The sequence below is a fragment of the Tachypleus tridentatus genome, chromosome 8 (genome assembly GCF_004210375.1).
Source record: "Tachypleus tridentatus isolate NWPU-2018 chromosome 8, ASM421037v1, whole genome shotgun sequence".
Classification (NCBI taxonomy): Eukaryota; Metazoa; Arthropoda; class Merostomata; order Xiphosura; family Limulidae; genus Tachypleus; species Tachypleus tridentatus.
The window spans coordinates 52,748,646-52,767,020 of NC_134832.1; the positions used below are offsets into that span (position 1 = coordinate 52,748,646).

The 18,375-nt window shown below is 36.7% G+C and overlaps 1 protein-coding gene across 3 annotated transcripts in view; it reads right to left on the reverse strand.

Moving 5' to 3' along the window:
• LOC143222407 (epithelial sodium channel subunit alpha-like) overlaps positions 1–18,375 on the reverse strand; it is a 293,985-nt gene that overhangs the window by 271,221 nt on the left and 4,389 nt on the right. For 2 of the 3 annotated variants that reach the window (XM_076448896.1, XM_076448894.1), the window contains 3 exons: positions 11,012–11,084; positions 6,480–6,637; positions 2,161–2,255 (listed from right to left, as the gene is read on the reverse strand). In XM_076448896.1, the coding sequence (XP_076305011.1) occupies positions 2,161–2,255; positions 6,480–6,619 (235 nt within the window). In that variant the 5' untranslated portion in view covers positions 6,620–6,637; positions 11,012–11,084. The remainder of the gene's footprint in view (positions 1–2,160; positions 2,256–6,479; positions 6,638–11,011; positions 11,085–18,375) is intronic. The other variant, XM_076448895.1, reaches the window with a different exon arrangement.

Consider the following 18,375-nt stretch of genomic DNA (forward strand, 5'->3'; position numbering starts at 1 on the left):
ATAAGTGAAGTGTATCTAATTAAAACTGCGAATAAATCATTCATAATCGAGCACTGAAACATCATTAACTGTATATACATATGTAGAAAAAAATGGTATAAACATAGTGACATAAGTAGTCTCATAGAATATCTAGCAATAACAGCGACAATTCACGCAAGACATTATTAGGCCTATTTTGCTTTTAACGCCGAATTCTTTATCCAGTACCTTAGCGATTTTCAAGAATTAGAAATATTTATAATAACAGCATTTTAACCACGTTATGTTCACCATATCCTTTGCAACAGAGGCGTTTCACTGAAGTTAGAGCTCATCAGGTCAGTTGGGACATAATAGAGACAGCCAGGAAGAAACCAAAAATACAAGACCACATCAAATAGCTCGCCATGATTGAGTTACAAAAAATCAGGAGCAGTTTCATAACAGAGAAATACGCCATTTATTAACCATGACTCTGATGTAACAGGCATTCGTAGGGTGGCGTATCTGCTACCTATTTATTACCGTACTTCCCCTATTTGGAAAATGTGTTCACTATATGACTATTGTTTTGATAACAATAATGTCTTTTCTAAAAATATTTTAATAAACACTCTTAAAACTTTACTTCTTATAAGTTTCTAGAGGTTATTCAATATTTAAATTTTATTAAAGAGAATTTGGACATTCTAAAACATAAAAGTTAACCGGTCTGACTTAAATTATTTTAACTAAACTACGACTTAGATTCTTCTTTTCAAAACACGTAGCTCAAATGAATTTAATATTAACGTTTTAGGTATATAATAAATATTTTATTTAGTGTCGAACATGGGATAGTTTATCACGAACGCCCTCTTTAGTGTTCTTTATGGTGTTGTATATAAAAAGTTTCGAGTTTCCATTTGAAGAGAGAGAAAAGTGTTTTTGAGAAGTTTGGTTTTAGTTTAGATTGAGTGGTCGTTTCAGACAGGGATTTTGTGTTTCGAACTCGAAAAGGTTTTCAACCAAAACAATAATTATAGGTTTTCATTATACGCTATCATTAGCTTTTTTTACGACTCCAAGAGCTATAAGTTTAGGGTTAGGAAGTAGTCTTAGCTTCTGTAAGCTTCGTGTTTTTGAGAACTGTTGAAAACCGTTTCTGAAAATATGGATAAGTTTTGGTGCAGTGGACATTGGAACACTAGAATTTTGTAACTGTGCATCTAGTGTGAATTTCAGCTGTGAATTTACAATCTAAAGCTGAATTTCGACATAAGACATTTGAAATTATTATGTTGAATTGGAGAGACTATTCCTACGTGGATCTACCAAGAAAGAGTGATTTTCTTTTATATTGTAAGCTTTTGTAAATTATTGTATATAAGTTAATATTTGATGTATGTGTTTTATATTTTATAATACATAATATACCTGTAAAAATACAAAATTACAGTTATGTTTTGTATCATGACAGTCATCTCTTAGTCAGAGATAGTGTAATTCAGCACTCATTCGTTAGTCATAGATAGTATCTCAGCAGTCATTCCTCAGTCATAGTGTAATTCAGCACTCATTCGTTAGTCATAGATAGTATCTCAGCAGTCATTCCTCAGTCATAGTGTAATTCAGCACTCATTCCTTAGTCACAGTGTAATTCAGCACTCATTCGTTAGTAACAGATAGTATCTCAGCAGTCATTCCTTAGTCACAGTGTAACTCAGCACTCTTTCGTTAGTCACGGATAGTATCTCAGCAGTCATTCCTTAGTCACAGTGTAACTCAGCACTCTTTCGTTAGTCACGGATAGTATCTCAGCAATCATTCCTTAGTCACAGTGTAATTCAATACTCATTCGTTAGTAACAGATAGTATCTCAGCAGTCATTCGTTAGTAACAGATAGTATCTCAGCAGTCATTCCTTAGTCACAGTGTAACTCAGCACTCATTCGTTAGTCACGGATAGCATCTCAGCAGTCATTCCTTAGTCACAGTGTAATTCAGCACTCATTCATTAGTCACAGATAGTATCTCAGCAGTCATTCCATAACCATTGCCAATGTATCACGACAGTTGGCTCAAAGCATACTTCGTTTTTCTCAGGTAATTTTAAGGTAAAGGTTCAAAGAAGACCGTAGATCATAATAACGTTTTAAGGTAAAAAAAGAAACAAGTACAAATGTAAGAATAACTAACTTAACCAGTCCTGTTTCAGAGCTTTCTCTTGCAAGATCAGCGTGTAACACATTCCATACTGGAACACATTTGGACTGTAAAATGGGCTGGGGTACCTGGTAGAAGAAAAATAACGGGTTGACATTTCTTTCTCTATTAACTACAGTGGAGCGCCATTAAGCCGCGGACCAGTAAACCGCGAAATCGCTTAAGCCGCTGTAGCAAATCTTGTGAGCGAGGATTATCGCGGATCACTGCTAGTTTAAGAACGTGTAAAAACGCGGTTTACGAACTTGCAGGTTAAGCAAGTTGACCCCCAAATACCGCGGCTTAACGGCTCTCCACTGTATATACAGATTGATAGTGCGACTTAAAATTGTCAAATCAGAGCAAGTTAAGAATTTAGTAAAGCTTGATAAATGAATACAATAACTCATTTTGTTCATGCGTACTCCATGTGCAAGATAATTGACTCATTATATCAGTATTTCTTTAAGTATACATTTTAATGCAGAATGAAATACGTTATGATAAAATACTGTCTGGCCCGGCATGGCCAGGTGGGTTAAGGTATTCGAATCGTAATCCGAAGGTCGCGGGTTTGAATCTCCGTCTCACCAAACCAGCTCGCCCTTTCAGCCGTGGGGGCGTTATAATGTGACGGTCAAATTTGTCATCACTATTTACCGCAAACACTTGGGCTACTCGTTTATTAATGAATAGTGGGATTGACTGCATATTTTAACGCCCGCACGGCTGAAAGGACTGCGAGTCGCTTTAGTACTTACTGAATCCGAAACTTTATAGTTACAAGTTATGAGTTATGAAATAGTAAATCTAAACACACTGGAATGAGATAATGTTAGACCATGTTTTTGTTTGTTTGTGGGAATTGTGATTGGCATGGCTAGGTGGTTAATGCACTCGACTCGTAATGGGAAGGTCGCGGGCTCGAATCCCCGTCACATCAAACATGCTCGTCCTTTCAGCCGTGGAGGTGTTATAATGTTATGGGCAATCCCACCAGTCGTTCGTAAAAGAGTAGCTTAAGAGTCGACGGTGGGTGGTGATGACTAGCTGCCTTCCCTCTAGTCTTACACTGCTAAATTAGTGACGGCTAGCGCAGATAGCCCTCAAGTAGCTTTGCGCGAAATTCAGAATAAACAAACAATTCTTTCTTCTATTACAGATGTTCAAAAGTAAAAACAAGTTTTATCTTGCTACTTTGGAGTCGTCCTTCCATTTTCTATAACCAAAATATGTTTAAATAATTTAGAATTTTTACCACTAGTTCCTATACAAGTGAATCGCCTTCCTGTGGATCTGCTTATGTTCTTCTTCCTTGGAAGGCTTGGCCAATCATAGATCCCACTTCAGTATGTTCAGCAACCATAAAATCCATTCATCTATGGATCTTATATCGACGTGTTCTTTCGCACGCTCAGCATATGTAATTATATATTCTCATGCACTGTTCAACATCATTCGTGCAAACATTGTATAAAAATGAAAAGTAAAAATTGTTTCAGATTTCAGGTTATCGGACAACTAATGGTGTAAGTAGAGTGTGTTTTCGAAAAGTCTTAACTCCAACAAAGTGTAATTGAATATTAATATGTACTTGTTCTTTTGTTGTTTTATGTGGTGTTGTGTTCACGTTACCAATTCATAGCACTACGTGCGTGGGAACCTTTTACTTCGTATAAATTATTTATTCATAGAAAATGATGTAGTGTTTGCGATATTTTGCATCGCATGATTAAGAACTTTTTCTTGTGAAATTTGGCGCGAAACGTGTACACGCAACGCTCAGGAAATTTAAGTCTCTCAAAACAAACGTCATCTGTTGGTTTTGGAAGGAATTGGAAAAGCATAGTCATTAAGATAATATATGAACAATTTGGAAAAAGTGACTTCGTGTACAGTTTGGACCCACCCAAATATGTACATAAAATTGGAAGCATAGACGCCTAAACATATAGCAAAAAAAGAGGCACGTACCCCACCCATCCACCTACAGTGTAGGTCCTACACACACGCGCTTTTTCCATTTAGTGTACCTACATCATTACAATAGAACTTTACATGTTAGTTGAATTTTATTTTACCCTACAGTCCAAATTTTCAACAAACGTAAACAGTCATTTTTAGTGGTACTTCATTTCGTACGTATAAAATATTAGCCAGGTGTCAGCAAGTTGAAAATATTTAACAACCTCGTTAAATGAATGTTTTCGAACTATATGGTTCACCGTTTGAGAGCTGCGTGAGTAATTGTAGTATTTGTACACCATTCTGTTCACCAGAACTTCAGAAAAGTTTCTTTCTAATGGGCACTGTGGTGTTCCAGCTAAACAATATAAAACAAGGTTGTAATGTCTCTGTAAGAGGTTTTAGTTTCGGTTTTATTTTAGCGTATGTGTAATATCTATGAAATTCATGTGCTACTGGACTCAGTATTCATAAACAAAGAGCACTACTGATCCCAAGAAGATAACTGTAAATAAGACGAATTAATAAGGTAAAAAATTAATTAACTTAAAGGGAAAATAAACCAGAATTATGTTGAACGATAGACGGTAAAACAACAACTAAATGCTGATTAGTGAAAAATCAAAAACGTACAGTTTCTTAGACCCAAAAGAAATAATCCTCTGTAGATTAACCTCTCGCAGATCGGAGAAAAACATGGAATTCCAACTATTTCATTGAAGACAGCTTCAAACTAGTCCGTACTTTAAAGATTTATTTTATTAAGAAATAATGTCACAATAGCTTCTGTTTTAAATATCAGTTTTATTAAGTGTAGCTTCACCCGAGCTCTTGCTATAGAGATTAACTTTATTTTCACCCTAGCTCTTGCTATAGAGATTAACTTTATTTTCACCTTAGCCCATGCTATAGAGATTAACTTTATTTTCACCCTAGCTCTTGCTATAGAGATTAACTTTATTTTCACCCTAGCTCTTGCTATAGAGATTAACTTTATTTTCACACTAGCCTCTGCTATAGAGATTAACTTTATTTTCAACTTAGCTCTTGCTATAGAGATTATCTTTATTTTCACATTAGTCCTTGCTATAGAGATTAATTTCATTTTCACCCCGTCCTTGCTGTAGAGATTAACTTTATTTTCACACTAGCCCTTGTTTTAGAGATTAACTTTATTTTTACACTAGCCCCTACTTTAGAGATTATCTTTATTTTCACAATAGCCTTTGCTTTAGAGATTACCTTTCTAGGTCTATATATATATATATATATTTCATGAGTTTGTAATGAATTTTCATGCCAAGTACAAAAACTAGTAATTCGAAATTTTGTGTTTTCTAAAAGTAATGATATAAACCTCTAACGGAAATATTTATTTCAATCAGAGAGCAATAGAGCACCCCAGTGGCTCAGCGGTATGTCTGCGGACTTACAACGCTAAAAACCGGGTTTCGATACCCGAGGTGGGCAGAGCAGAGCTAGCTCATTGTGTAGGCTTGTGCTTGATTCAAAACAACATCTATAAGAAAATCCTTTCTCTCATAAGAACATCGTTCCAGACTTAGAAATTTCAGAGTAAAACACTCTTGGACCACAACTGAAGATCACTGCTGTCATATCTAATTAAACTTAGTAATTTGCTGTATATAAAATTAACTAATATTACCTGATTCTAATTAGCGTGTAATTTCATTGAGAATCGTAATTGATTGAGGTTTTGTTTTCAGAATGTTTGAAATGTATTAACAATATTAAGCTCTTTTTAATATTCATCACAACTATTCGTAACGAAGATGGGTTAGTATTCGTTACAAGTGGCTATAAAGAAAATGGGTAAATATTCGTTAAAATGTTCATAGAAAGAGGGTTTAATATTCGCAACAAGTGTTCGTAACGAAGAGGGGTTAATTTGTTTGTTCGTTTAGAATTAAGCACAAAGCTACACAATGGGCTATCTGTGCTCTGCCCACCACGAGTATCGAAACGTGGTTTTCAGCTGTGTGAGTCCGCAGACATAACGCTGTGCAACTGGAGGGCAGATGGGTTAATATTCGTCACAAGTGTTCATAAAAAAGATGGGTCTTGGCAGTGTGGAAGGTTCTTCAATAAATAATTCAAATTCCATAAAGAAGATGGGTTAATGTTCGTCACAAGTGTTAATTATAAAGATGGGTCTTAGCAGTGTGGAAGGTTCTTCAATAAATAATTCAAGCTCTTCGTGCCTTCCTATTTTGTGTAACAAATTGTGTAATATTACAGGAACATGAAGTTTTATATAAATACTGTGTTTACAGGTTATAAATAAACCTGTATATATAAACTTAATAAAGTATTTCAGTATGCTGTACTTCATAATAAGATACCAGGTTTTACATGACATGCTGTTTCTCCCACATGAACAGCTGGGAACTAGGTTTTGTATTTGGTGACCAGCTTGAATCTGCTCCTCCAAGGTGAGATTTATGTAGTAATTTGGCAAGAACTGCATCAGGTCAAAGGCCAGACTCTGTAAAAGTAAATAACCACATGAAACTTATATAACGTGAGACTCTGAACAATTGTTTATAAAAACGTTGTTTAACAATATAATACATTAACTATATTATTATTTATTTTTGTGTTATTATTTTAATTAATATTGCCGCCTACTGGCAATTTCATGAAACAAGCAAAGTAATTTTTGGATTTCTTTTCGGACAAGTGTGTTTTTTGTGCTTTTATTATTGCAAGCTACATTGGGCTGTCTGCTGAGGCCACCGAGGGGAATCGAACCGCTAATTTTAGCAATATATGTCCGTACACTTATCGCTATACCAGTAGGGGAGTTTTCGGACGAGCTACAGATAATTTGTGTAAATTATACAACATACGTCGGCACAGTTTCATAAATATACATCAACAAAGGCTAATTCTGTCTCCTAGGTACAGAGATCCAGCTTGTGGAATATGGAAACGTAGAAGGTAACATAACTGGTTACTTGTTTGACTTAACGGAATTTCAGTTTTCTGTGTAGGATTTATTCGTGACCGTTTTTCAATACATAAATTTAGCATTTAACATGCAATAAGCAATGAGTAAGCGAGTCAGAGTCTTGGTAGGTGAAGGAACTCAAGCCCATCAATTGGATCACGCTAATATATATTTTTTACTATGCATCAAGGGCCCGGCATGGCCAGGTGATTAAGGCACTTGATCCGTAATCTGAGTGTCGCATGTTCGAATCCCCGTTGCACCAAATATGTTGGCCTTTCCAGCCATGGGGGCGTTATAAGGCGACGGTCAATCCCACTATTCATCGGTAGAAGGTTTGGCAGTGGGTGATGTTGACTAGCTGCCTTCCCTCTAGTCTTATACTGCTAAATTAGGGGCGGCTAACGCAGATAGCCTTCGTGTAGCTTTGCCCCAAATTCAAAAATAAGCAAACTATGTCTACAGATTTACAAAGCTAAATTCAAGGGTTCGATTCTCTCGGTGGACTCAGCAGATAGCTTGATGTGGTTTTGCTATAAGAAAAAAACACACACTCGTTGTTGGATTGTTTTCTCAGTTTTTAGAGTTATAACCCTGAAATTCAGGGTTTAATCTCTGCTTTTGGGACAACGCTTCAGATATATTTACTGGTAATTAGTAATTTTCTAACAAATACAAATATTTTTACTAATGTCTGGATCATTTCTTTAGTTTTACAGTTTTAACACTGAAATTTGGGGTTTGATCTCAGCGGTAGGGACAGTGCAGATATTTCATTGCGTGTCTTTGCGCTACAATGAACAAGATACAATGTTTGACTCTTTCAAATATACCGAAGATAAAATTTCTCTTGGAAGGTAACTACATATTACACTGCTCATTATTTCAAGTTACGTTCTAGCTCATATCTAGAGTAAATTAACTCTTGGACATGTAACCATGTTTCTCACTTGAAATGTTATTTTACTCCTTTGCTGGTGTATTCTTTGTCTACTGTGTATAACCTATCATTTTGACAGCGTAACTTCGTCAACCGCACTTACATGCTGATGGTCCGGTATGACCAGGTGGTTTAAGGCGTTCGACTCGTAATCCTAGTGTTCGCACTTGAATCCCCGTCGTACCAAACATGCTCGCCCTTTCAGCCGTGGGGGCGTTATAATGTGGCTGATTTTCCTTGATATTCAAGAAGTTTGTCTTCACCTTGTGCCAGGAAAGTGTATAATATGTTATAATGATTTTGAAGTTTCACCTCATTAATACAATCGATGTCGTCATTCCAGTCATCTTCTATCTGACAAACATGCAAACTGCCCATAAAGCTGCCATGTTCAAAATAACACTATATCTTTCTCAGTGTTTTACATAATCAAAAGTGTATTAGAGAACAACCGTATCTAAGTGCCTGATGCAACCGTTCTATCGCACGGAAGTTAAAAGGCGCTGCATCGAGTGATTTGACCGAAACGTCTTTGTATGTAATAACTAAAAATCCGTTTCATTCTCCAGCTGCGGTAGTTGAATGGTAGTGTGGCTGGCATGCCCGGCATGGCTAGGTGACATTCGACTTGCAATCCGAGGGTCGTGGGTTCGAATCCCAGTCGCACCAAACATGTTCGCCCTTTCAGCCGTGGGGGCGTTATAATGTGATGGTCAATCCCACTATTCGTTGGTAAAAAGAGTAGCCCAAGAGTTGGTGGTGGGTGGTGAAGACTAGCTGCCGTCCCTCTAGTCTTACACTGCAAATTTAAGGAGGGCTAGTGCAGATAGCCCTCGAGTATCTTTGCGCGAAATTGAAAACAAGCAAACAAGTGTGACTGGCAGCCTTATCTTGACGAATCCCTCCCGTCTCTGCCTTGTTTCCGTACAAAGTCAGGGTTTCTCTGTGTTACAAAAGGCCCATAACATTGGTCTTTTAGAAGGTAGGTTACCATGACTTTTGTAACTACCTTCCTGGTTCTTAATTTAACTGCATTTCAGAATCCGGTGACCATCACGCAAACCGTCACAAATATACCAGTTTCTGAACTTTCTTTTTTCACTCACTGATCGATTGAAAACATCACGAAACGTGTTACAATTATCAAAGTATACATACGCTTCGTCGAAGGTTACTTTGTGCTGACATGCCCCTCAGGCTAGGTTCCATTCATAAAAATTTGTGCATTTCGTTTACTTTTTCTGAAAATGCAGTGAAATCAGCTTGTGTCAATTTTTTTATTTATTTTCTTCTCCACTGTCAGTTGATTCAAGTGACTTTTACCACTGACCTTTTATTTTTTTTCGTCGGTCCTCATTTATTAAAAGACGTCGCACTTTAATTACTATGAATGTAGTACGACTTGTTGAAGGGCAATGTCTGTATGGTCCTGGTCTCTTCGTTGATACATATTTGTTTGTTTTACATTACCAATTTGCAAAAATGGATATCCACATTTCGGAAATTTTACATTCCCCATCCGAAAACATATTTGTGATTTGAGTATGTGAACTTTTTATGTCGGAAAGAGATGTGTCATGTCCATTTCCAATAGCTGGAAATGTTTTGTGGCATTATACTGCCTGTGAAATAACGAACAAAGTTAAAATATAATTCTGATGGTTCCGATATATTTAATTTCACTGTGATTTTATATCGGCTGCGGCTGTCATGTGACCTTCTGACTTACATATTCAAAATTTTTCTAACATAAGGTACTCACACTGTATTAGGAATTGTGTATTTCTGTTATTGTATAATATCTTTATAAATATTCTTTACACTAGAGGGCGCTAAAGTTTCCAGTTTCATAAACTGATTTTTTACACTCGTACCTGACAAATCACTTTTATATACTTTAAACACGAATTTAGGGTTATCTTTACGTAGAGACAACATTCAAAAGTTATTGTATTTCATCTGATTTATAAAGAAAATTAACTAAGCAGAAACTCAATCACCTGTTGCCTTTTCTCAGTGATGACGAAAAAACCCACTTGTAGAGAAAAATATTTAAGTAAAAACCAAATTCAAAGAACACAAAAAGTCACCTTCACACGTTTTCGAACACTGCAAATCAAATAAACACAACATAACCATAGAAAACATCTAAATATTAAATAAAGAAATAAACATAAACAAACGCAAATTAAAGAAGCCTTACTAATACAACAACTCAAGCCCAAAATTGTTGCTGTTTTGAATTAAGCACAAAGCTACACAATGAGCTATCTGTGCTCTGCCCACCACGGGTATCGAAACCCGGTTTGTAGCGTTGTAAAGCCGCAGACATACCGCTGAATCACTGGGGGGCCAAGCCGAACATAAACCAATACAAAATAATACCTTTATTCCTATATTAATAAACATAATCAAACATCTAGGCCCGGCATGTCCAAGGGTGTTAAGGCGTGCGACTGGTAATATCAGGGTCGCGGGTTCGCACCCCCGTCACGCCAAACATGTTTGCCCTTTCAGCCGTGGGGGCGTTATAATGTGACGGTCAATTCGTTGTTAAAAGAACAGCCCACGAGTTGGTGGTGATGACTAGCTGCCTTCCCTCTAGTCTTACACTGCTAAATTAGGGACGTCTAGCACAGATAGCCCTTGAGTAGCTTTGTGCGAAATTCAAAAAAACAAACAAACATCTAAGCACGCCCCCTACATTCCTACACTCAATTACACAACCGCCTTAAAACATGTGGTCAGCTATCGGTCAGTTACCTCTTTCTTTGTGAACCTGACGATGACCAAAGAAGGTCGAAACGTTGTTCTGCATAAAAAATGTTCTCAACCTAAACTATTACCTTTTCTGTTTCACCAAAAAACAACACGAACACGTGTAATTAATAAATTTTTAAATATATTGGTCAAGCTTATTATTATCCTGGTAACCTAATTAATGATAATTAATTAATTATTGTACATACTCTTTTCTTGCCGACCGTGCTGTTTTCCCAAAATACCTCCGGCCAGCGGTCTTCAACAAAGGATTTGCGAAGTCTAAACCAGAAATAAAAGACAAAAAATTAGAATGTATATAACTGATCTATTTATCTTTTGAATAAATGATTACTTTATGTCCTTAGCAAAACAGTTGAGAGAGATTGACTTAGGTTAAATTGTTAACTTAAACTCGAAATGGTTTTGACTTTTTTTAATGATTCATTTAATGTGTGTTGCTTTTTGTAAGTTTTCCAAATGTTGGAGGTGAGTGGAGCTAACTAGCTGTTTTTCCTCTTGTCCAAGGGTGGGCAACTTATTTTTCATAGTGGCCACAATTGTGGCCAATAAAAACAACGTTGGCCACACTGTTTAAAAACAAATTAAAGATGTTTGTTTAATCAAAATAATTGCATTTCAACTAACCTTCAATGTGAAAATTGATAGGGTTTTCATCAACAAGTTTCGTGAAATTTGGCTTAATATCTATGTTCAATTATTTAGACTTGAGAATATCTAGAGAAGAAAATGTTGGTTGACTCACACACCCTTGTGGATCCAAACATGGAAAATAATTTTGTAATTGCTATCTTTAAATTTGGAAAACTCTCACTTATCAGAATAGTGAGCCACATCTCTCTGATAGAACATTTTTGTTTACCTTTTATGTGTTCTACATTTTGCAGTGTGAGCATCTCGTCTTCAAATCCACACTTATCCAAAGACAAAAAAAGGTGTAATTTCATTACTGAAAGTTCCTAAGTTAAATTGAAATAGAACATGCAAAAATTCAAATATTAGTTTCAAATTTTTAAATTCAGAGAAACGTAATTAAAAATTCTGAGATAGAGTCTTGATCCAGTTTACATGGAGATCATCTTTTGCATCGGAGAAATCATAGTCCTTATTATTTTCTAGAAAACTATTCAACTTTGTAAAATGTGTCAAATCATTCATTTGTAATTGTTCCGCAAGGAGATTTAGCTTTAATTGAAATAAATTAATATACTGTGATTGCTCGCTTATTATGTTTCATTTTCCATGAAACTTCGTATTCATATTATTCGAGTGAGTCATCATGTCGCTTTTGTTTGTTTGTTTGTTTGTTTGTTTGTTTGGAAATTTCGCACAAAGCTACTCGAGGGCTATCTGTGCTAGCCGTCCCTAATTTAGCAGTGTAAGACTAGAGGGAAGGCAGCTAGTCATCACCACCCACCACCAACTCTTGGGCTACTCTTTACCAACGAATAGTGGGATTGACCGTCACATTATACACCCCCACGGCTGGGAGGGCGAGCATGTTTAGTGCGACGCGGGCGCGAACCCGCGACCCTCGGATTACGAGTCGCACGCCTTACGCGCTAGGCCATGCCGGGCCATCATGTCGCACAGAAAGTGCAAATCACACTGCCATGGCGAGAGCGCCATCTGTTGTGACAGAAACCAGTGTTTTAAAATCCCGATTGAATTTTTTTGACATTTCAAGAAGATTTTCAAAGATATTTTTTCTATATGTTCGATCTCGTAATCCACAAATGCCAAGCATTTCTTCCCTCACTTGAAGATCTGAAGTTACGTATCGAACCCAAAATATCAACTGTACAGTGTCATTAACATCTGTTGACTCATTTAGTGCTAAAGAAAAATACAAACAGTCGTTTAGTTGCTCAAGCAATTGATTTTCTATGTTTTTCGCAAACTCGAGCATTCTACGTTTTTGCATATATATTCTACGAACAATTGTTCTCCGACTTAAATGCAAATTATTTACCGTTTGAAGAATATTATCTTTCATGTTTGAATCATAATTCTCCAACAGTGTTTCAATGACCACAATCAGTATTTCGTTTACTAGTTCAGCATCAGAAAATGATTTCTTTTTTTATTTAGAATCCAAGCTACTTCATAGCCAGCTCGCATAAGTAGTTCTATCGATGATAAAAATCTTTTACGCTTCCCTTTTGTTCATGAAGTTGTTTTTTCAGATGGTTAATTTCATTCATACGATTTTTGCTATCAACTGGAAATTTTACATCAAATTCGTTGTGAAAATTGTTAAAGTGTTGCTTAAGGTTGTGTACTTTATTATTCCTAAAACCTTTGTTACACAAAAGACACACTGGCTTATTATTTGCTTCAATCACTGCAAATTTCAACTCCCAACTTTCATTGAATTCTCGTGTCACGTTTTTCCGGTCATGCGCCATTCATTTTTCGCTAATAATGCCAGAACCAATTAAATTGTCTTTATTTTTTGAGTGTTCACCATCATGTGGATTCTTTCGTTTTCGAATTATCCACTTATCCATATTATGGGATTAAAAACACGATATATTTAAACACTTGAAAGTTGCACAATAAAAATATGTTTGCAAGCGCATGCAAAACAACGCACACTCGATAACAAACATCTAAACCAGACTGACGTTATAAAATGGGTGGAGTCTGTGGCAGTGTTGAAGCGCGCGACATTGACGATGGCGTGAGACAGTGCAGTTGTTGATTACTAAATTTGCGATAAAAAATAAATGTTTGAAAAAGTTGATTCCTAAACTCGAGCTGGCCACAATTGTATTATCCACTGGTCATGGAGGTGCCAACCCCTGCTCTTGTCCATCGCTGCTCAGTTGGGAATGGCTAGCACTGATAGCTCTCTAGTAACTTTGCGGATGAATCCAGAGTAAACCAAACCAAATAGATATGCGTAGGTAATGTGAAAGAAACAGTGGTGGCGCTAGCTTCTTCCCGATGAGAGGCTAGAGCCGTCAGACAAAAACATACTGTTGTACTTAGAAAGTGAACCACAGGTGTCACGATGTAATTACAAGATACGGGATCAGAACCCGTAGCCACCAGAATCTTTGGCATTTTGGTATGATATCTATCATGGCTTTCTGTTCTGATTTTTGAAGACATCAAGTGGTAATTCGTGACATGGGACGTGTGTGCCACTGCCTAGTGACGCCCTTCAAGTATATTGGTTTTAACAGTGTTTGTTTGTTGGGCGCGAAAACTGCGTTCTCCAATAACTTCCACCCAAACAAGCCTCCAACAGAAGAGTTCAAGAATTGTAGTGTTTCGTTCTATATATATATGATACCTTTTAGCCTATTACAACGTGATACGTAATACACTTAAATTGTTAGTTACATCATATACGTGTATGAAACCTTTAGAAGTTTCTTTACTTGTATATAAATAATAGTTCTGTTCATTTTATGAGGTTTAATTTTCATTTTTAATTTATACATTTATTGACAGTAATTGAGCCTTGAGTTTCTTAGGTGAACAAAATACTTGTTCGACCTTCTGGCATGGTTTTGGAAAAAAAGAAAGAGAGAGACAAATAAACGTATAGTTTCGCGCGTGATTTCTATTATAAAGAAACCCGCATCCGGCTATTTGCTGAATCCAACTTTGTGAAACAAAACGCTGATTTCAGCAGTGTAAATACGCTAACCCAGCGACGAACTGTTCAATATATACTCGCATGACGAGTTTGGAATGTTTTGACATGCGGATGTACGATTCATATGTGGGCGCTCTTTTGTACTTTAGACGTCAGTGTATGTTCGTATATTTAATCACAAACGCGAGGGGGGCCGGCATGGCCAAGCGTGTTAAGGCGTGCGACTCGCAATCCGAGGGTCGCGGGTTCGAATCCCCGTCGCACCAAACATGTTCGCCCTTCCAGCCGTGGAGGCGTTATAATGTGACGGTCAATCCCACTATTCTTGGGTAAAAGAGTAGCCCAAGAGTTGGCGGTGGGTGGTGATGACTAGCTGCCTTCCCTCTAGTCTTACACTACTAAATTAGGGACGGCTAGCGCAGATAGCCCTCGAGTAGCTTTGTGCGAAATTCAAACAAACGCGGAAGTTTTTTTTTTCTACGTCGCACATTTTACTTTTTCACGAGATTTCTGGTATAATTTTAGCAGTCGTCTCTTTTTAGTGTTATTTCTTCTCGTCGCATTCAGTGACACAAAACGTATGTAATCCAAGCTGTTTAAACACTGCATGTGATTATAGATTATTTATAGCATTTCAACTTGAAGAGTGACTTTGAAAGTGTGTGTGTGTTTACTTTTAGCAAAGCCACATCGGGCTGTCTGCTGAGTCCACCGATTTGAAAGTAATAAAAGTTGAGTGTATTTTGGTGTGTATATACACTGAAGGTACGATACGAGTGACGCCACGATACTTTTCTATCCATACATCATTCGATACGATACTTTTTTTTTGGGGGGGGGTTAAGTTGTTGTATAAGTAAGGTTTCTTTAATTTGCGTTTGTTTATGTTGCATACCATATATTCCTGACATCAACAGACAAATAACCAACATTTGGCAAAAACTAGTAACAAAATATGACATTCCAGTTAATACCAAATTTATTCAAAAACCAGGCACAAAACTGAGGTCTATACTGTGTAAAAACTACACTGACAAACACCACACCAACATTATTTATAAAATACAATGTGATAACTGCCACGACTTCTATATTGGAGAAACAAGTAGAAAAACGGAAACCAGGTTCAAAGAACATAAAAAGTCACCTTCACACGTTTTCGAACACTGCAAGTCAAATAAACACAACATAACCATAGAAAACACTCAAATACCAAATAAAGAAACAAACATGAACAAACGCAAAATTAAAGAAGCCTTACTTATACAACAACATAAACCCAAAATAAACCAATATAAAGGAACGCCTTTATTTCTATATTAATACGATATGATACTATTTATCTTTCATTACGAAATCTGGAAATGTTTCAGTAAATGTTACAAGTGTTTTGTAAAGTTTAAAGAGCTTAAATAAGACAATGTTAGTAATATAGATAATAAATTACGAACAAGACTGTCAAACTTTGTGACAAACCATTGGTAAAACTTTTATACGTAGATATGCATGGTATCGACTACTGTGTTGAGATGTGGACTTCTGATACAAACACACGTTTAGCCCTGAAACCGGCGAAACCATGTCATTAGTCGTTAAAAACAAGGAAGGAATATGATATTATGCAACTGGTGTATAAAAATTAAATTACAAGAGAAAATGTAACCAGTTATTTAGACCTGTATTAGTTGTTATGCGGTTGTTCAAGTCTCTTCCGAAACCAGGTGGGTTAAAGCATTCGACTCGTAATATGATGGTCGCGGGTTCGAATCCCCGTCGCACCAAACATGCACGCCCTTTCAGCCGTGGGGGCTTTACAATGTAACGGTCAATCCCACTATTCGTTGGAAAAAGAGTAGCCCAAGAGTTGACGGTGGGCGGTGATGACTAGCTGCCTTCCCTCTAGTCTTGCACTGCTAAATTAGGGACGGCGAGCGCAGATAGCACTCGAGTAGCTTTGCTCGAAATTCAAAAACAAACAAACAAACTCTTCCGAAACTTCGCACGTTCAATTCCGTTATGATATTCAAAGTCCCGTCAACGTTTTTACAGCAACACCTCTGATTGGCTACTTATATATACATACATTAAAGAGGCTTGACACAGCTTAGTAGTTAGGGCGCTTGAATCATTCATGGTCATGGGACTAAAACCCCTCCCCAAACATGGTTAATCTTTTAGCTGTGAGGACATTTTAAAGTGATGGTCAATCTCACTATTCGTTGGTAAATAATAGCTCAAGAGGCAGAGGAGATGTTGACGAACTGTCTTTCCTTTAGACTATCATTTTAATATTAAGGACAATTAGCGTAGACAGTTTTCGAGTAGCTTTGAGCGACATTCAACAAATAAAAAAGTACACTAATTTACAGTGGTATATGTTCTAATGAAACACCATGAATTCTAAAACTTCACAATTAATTTGGTCGTAACGCAAAAGTTTGAGTCTTTGCTCATTAATGTAGCAAATAATACATTTAACATTAAAGTGCGTGTAAGAAGTGACTATTTTAGTTATATATGAGCCAGAATTTCTTAAGTGCACATTTTTAAACTGAAAAATGTTAAAATGAAATTTCTATAAATGTGACACACACAGTTACTGAAAATATAACTATTGAAAAACCTTGTGCCAAACATCCAGTACTCTGGCTACTTTCTGCTATATTTTTCCATCTTCATGAAACTGACAACAGTTTTCCACGTGTTTTACTTTATCAAACTGCATTGTACATGGAATAAACAAGTAAAAACCACACAAGTTGTCTGTTTTCTGTGATAGTATTTCAGCTGCTTACTTGTTTACAGTACATTCTAAAAATACAGATATGAGACCCATCACCGAAATATATATCATTTCTGTATATTAGCAAAGAAAAGTGTATAAATTAACGTAATCTCCTTTACATTACTGTCACACGCTAGTACAGCGGTATGTATCCGGATTTACAACGCTAAAATCAGGGGTTCAATTCCTCTCAGTGGGCTCAACATATAGCCCGACGTGGCTTTGCTATAAGAAAACACAACCTTTACATTTCTACAGTAACTCCAGCTAATAAGAGTAGTTTTTGTTTTGTATTAGACTACTCACATAGATAATAAACGTAACATCTGATTATAATGTGACGTTATACTAAAAAGATGCAAATTAGATATAAGGAGTTTTGAATTTCGCGCAAAGCTACTCGAGGGCTATCTGCGCTAGCCGTCCCTAATTTAGCAGTGTAAGACTAGAGGGAAGGCAGCTAGTCATCACCACCCACCATCAACTCTTGGACTACTCTTTTACCAACGAATAGTGGGATTGACCGTCACATTATAATGCCCCCATGAGCATGTTTGGTGTGAAGGGGATTCGAACAAGCGACTCTCAGATTTCGAATCGAGTGTCTTAACCACCTGGCCTGTTATAGAGGAAGTGCTTCATAAATCTATTGCTTCTTACATTTTCGTTCTGATTTGGTTAGTTCTTTTTTAACAGAAGTTTTAACAACCATGTAATCGAGAGTACTGTATTCAACTAATATTACGCCCGGCATGGCCAAGTGTGTTAAGGCGTTCGATTCGTAATCCGAGCTACCTTCCTCTAGTCTTACACTGCTAAATTAGGGACGGCTAGCGCAGATAGCCCTCGAGTAGCTTTGTGCGAAATTCTAAAAAAACAAACAAACACCCCTCTATTGTTTATTTCCCTCGTTTGCTGGAAAAACTTAACCCAAACTGAACATATTATATATGTATTTTAAAAGCTTTTATCAACTATCATTTGGAAAGTATTATATGTTTGTGTAGAACACGTACTCAGAGGAATGTGCCTCAGAACACTGGACGACATCTAAGAAATCCTGGCCAATAAGTGGTAGTGTATGACAGTCTTAAGCTAAAGTCATAATTAACCACAAGGTCATCTTATAGTTTCAGTCGTTTCTGTGACATCAAGTA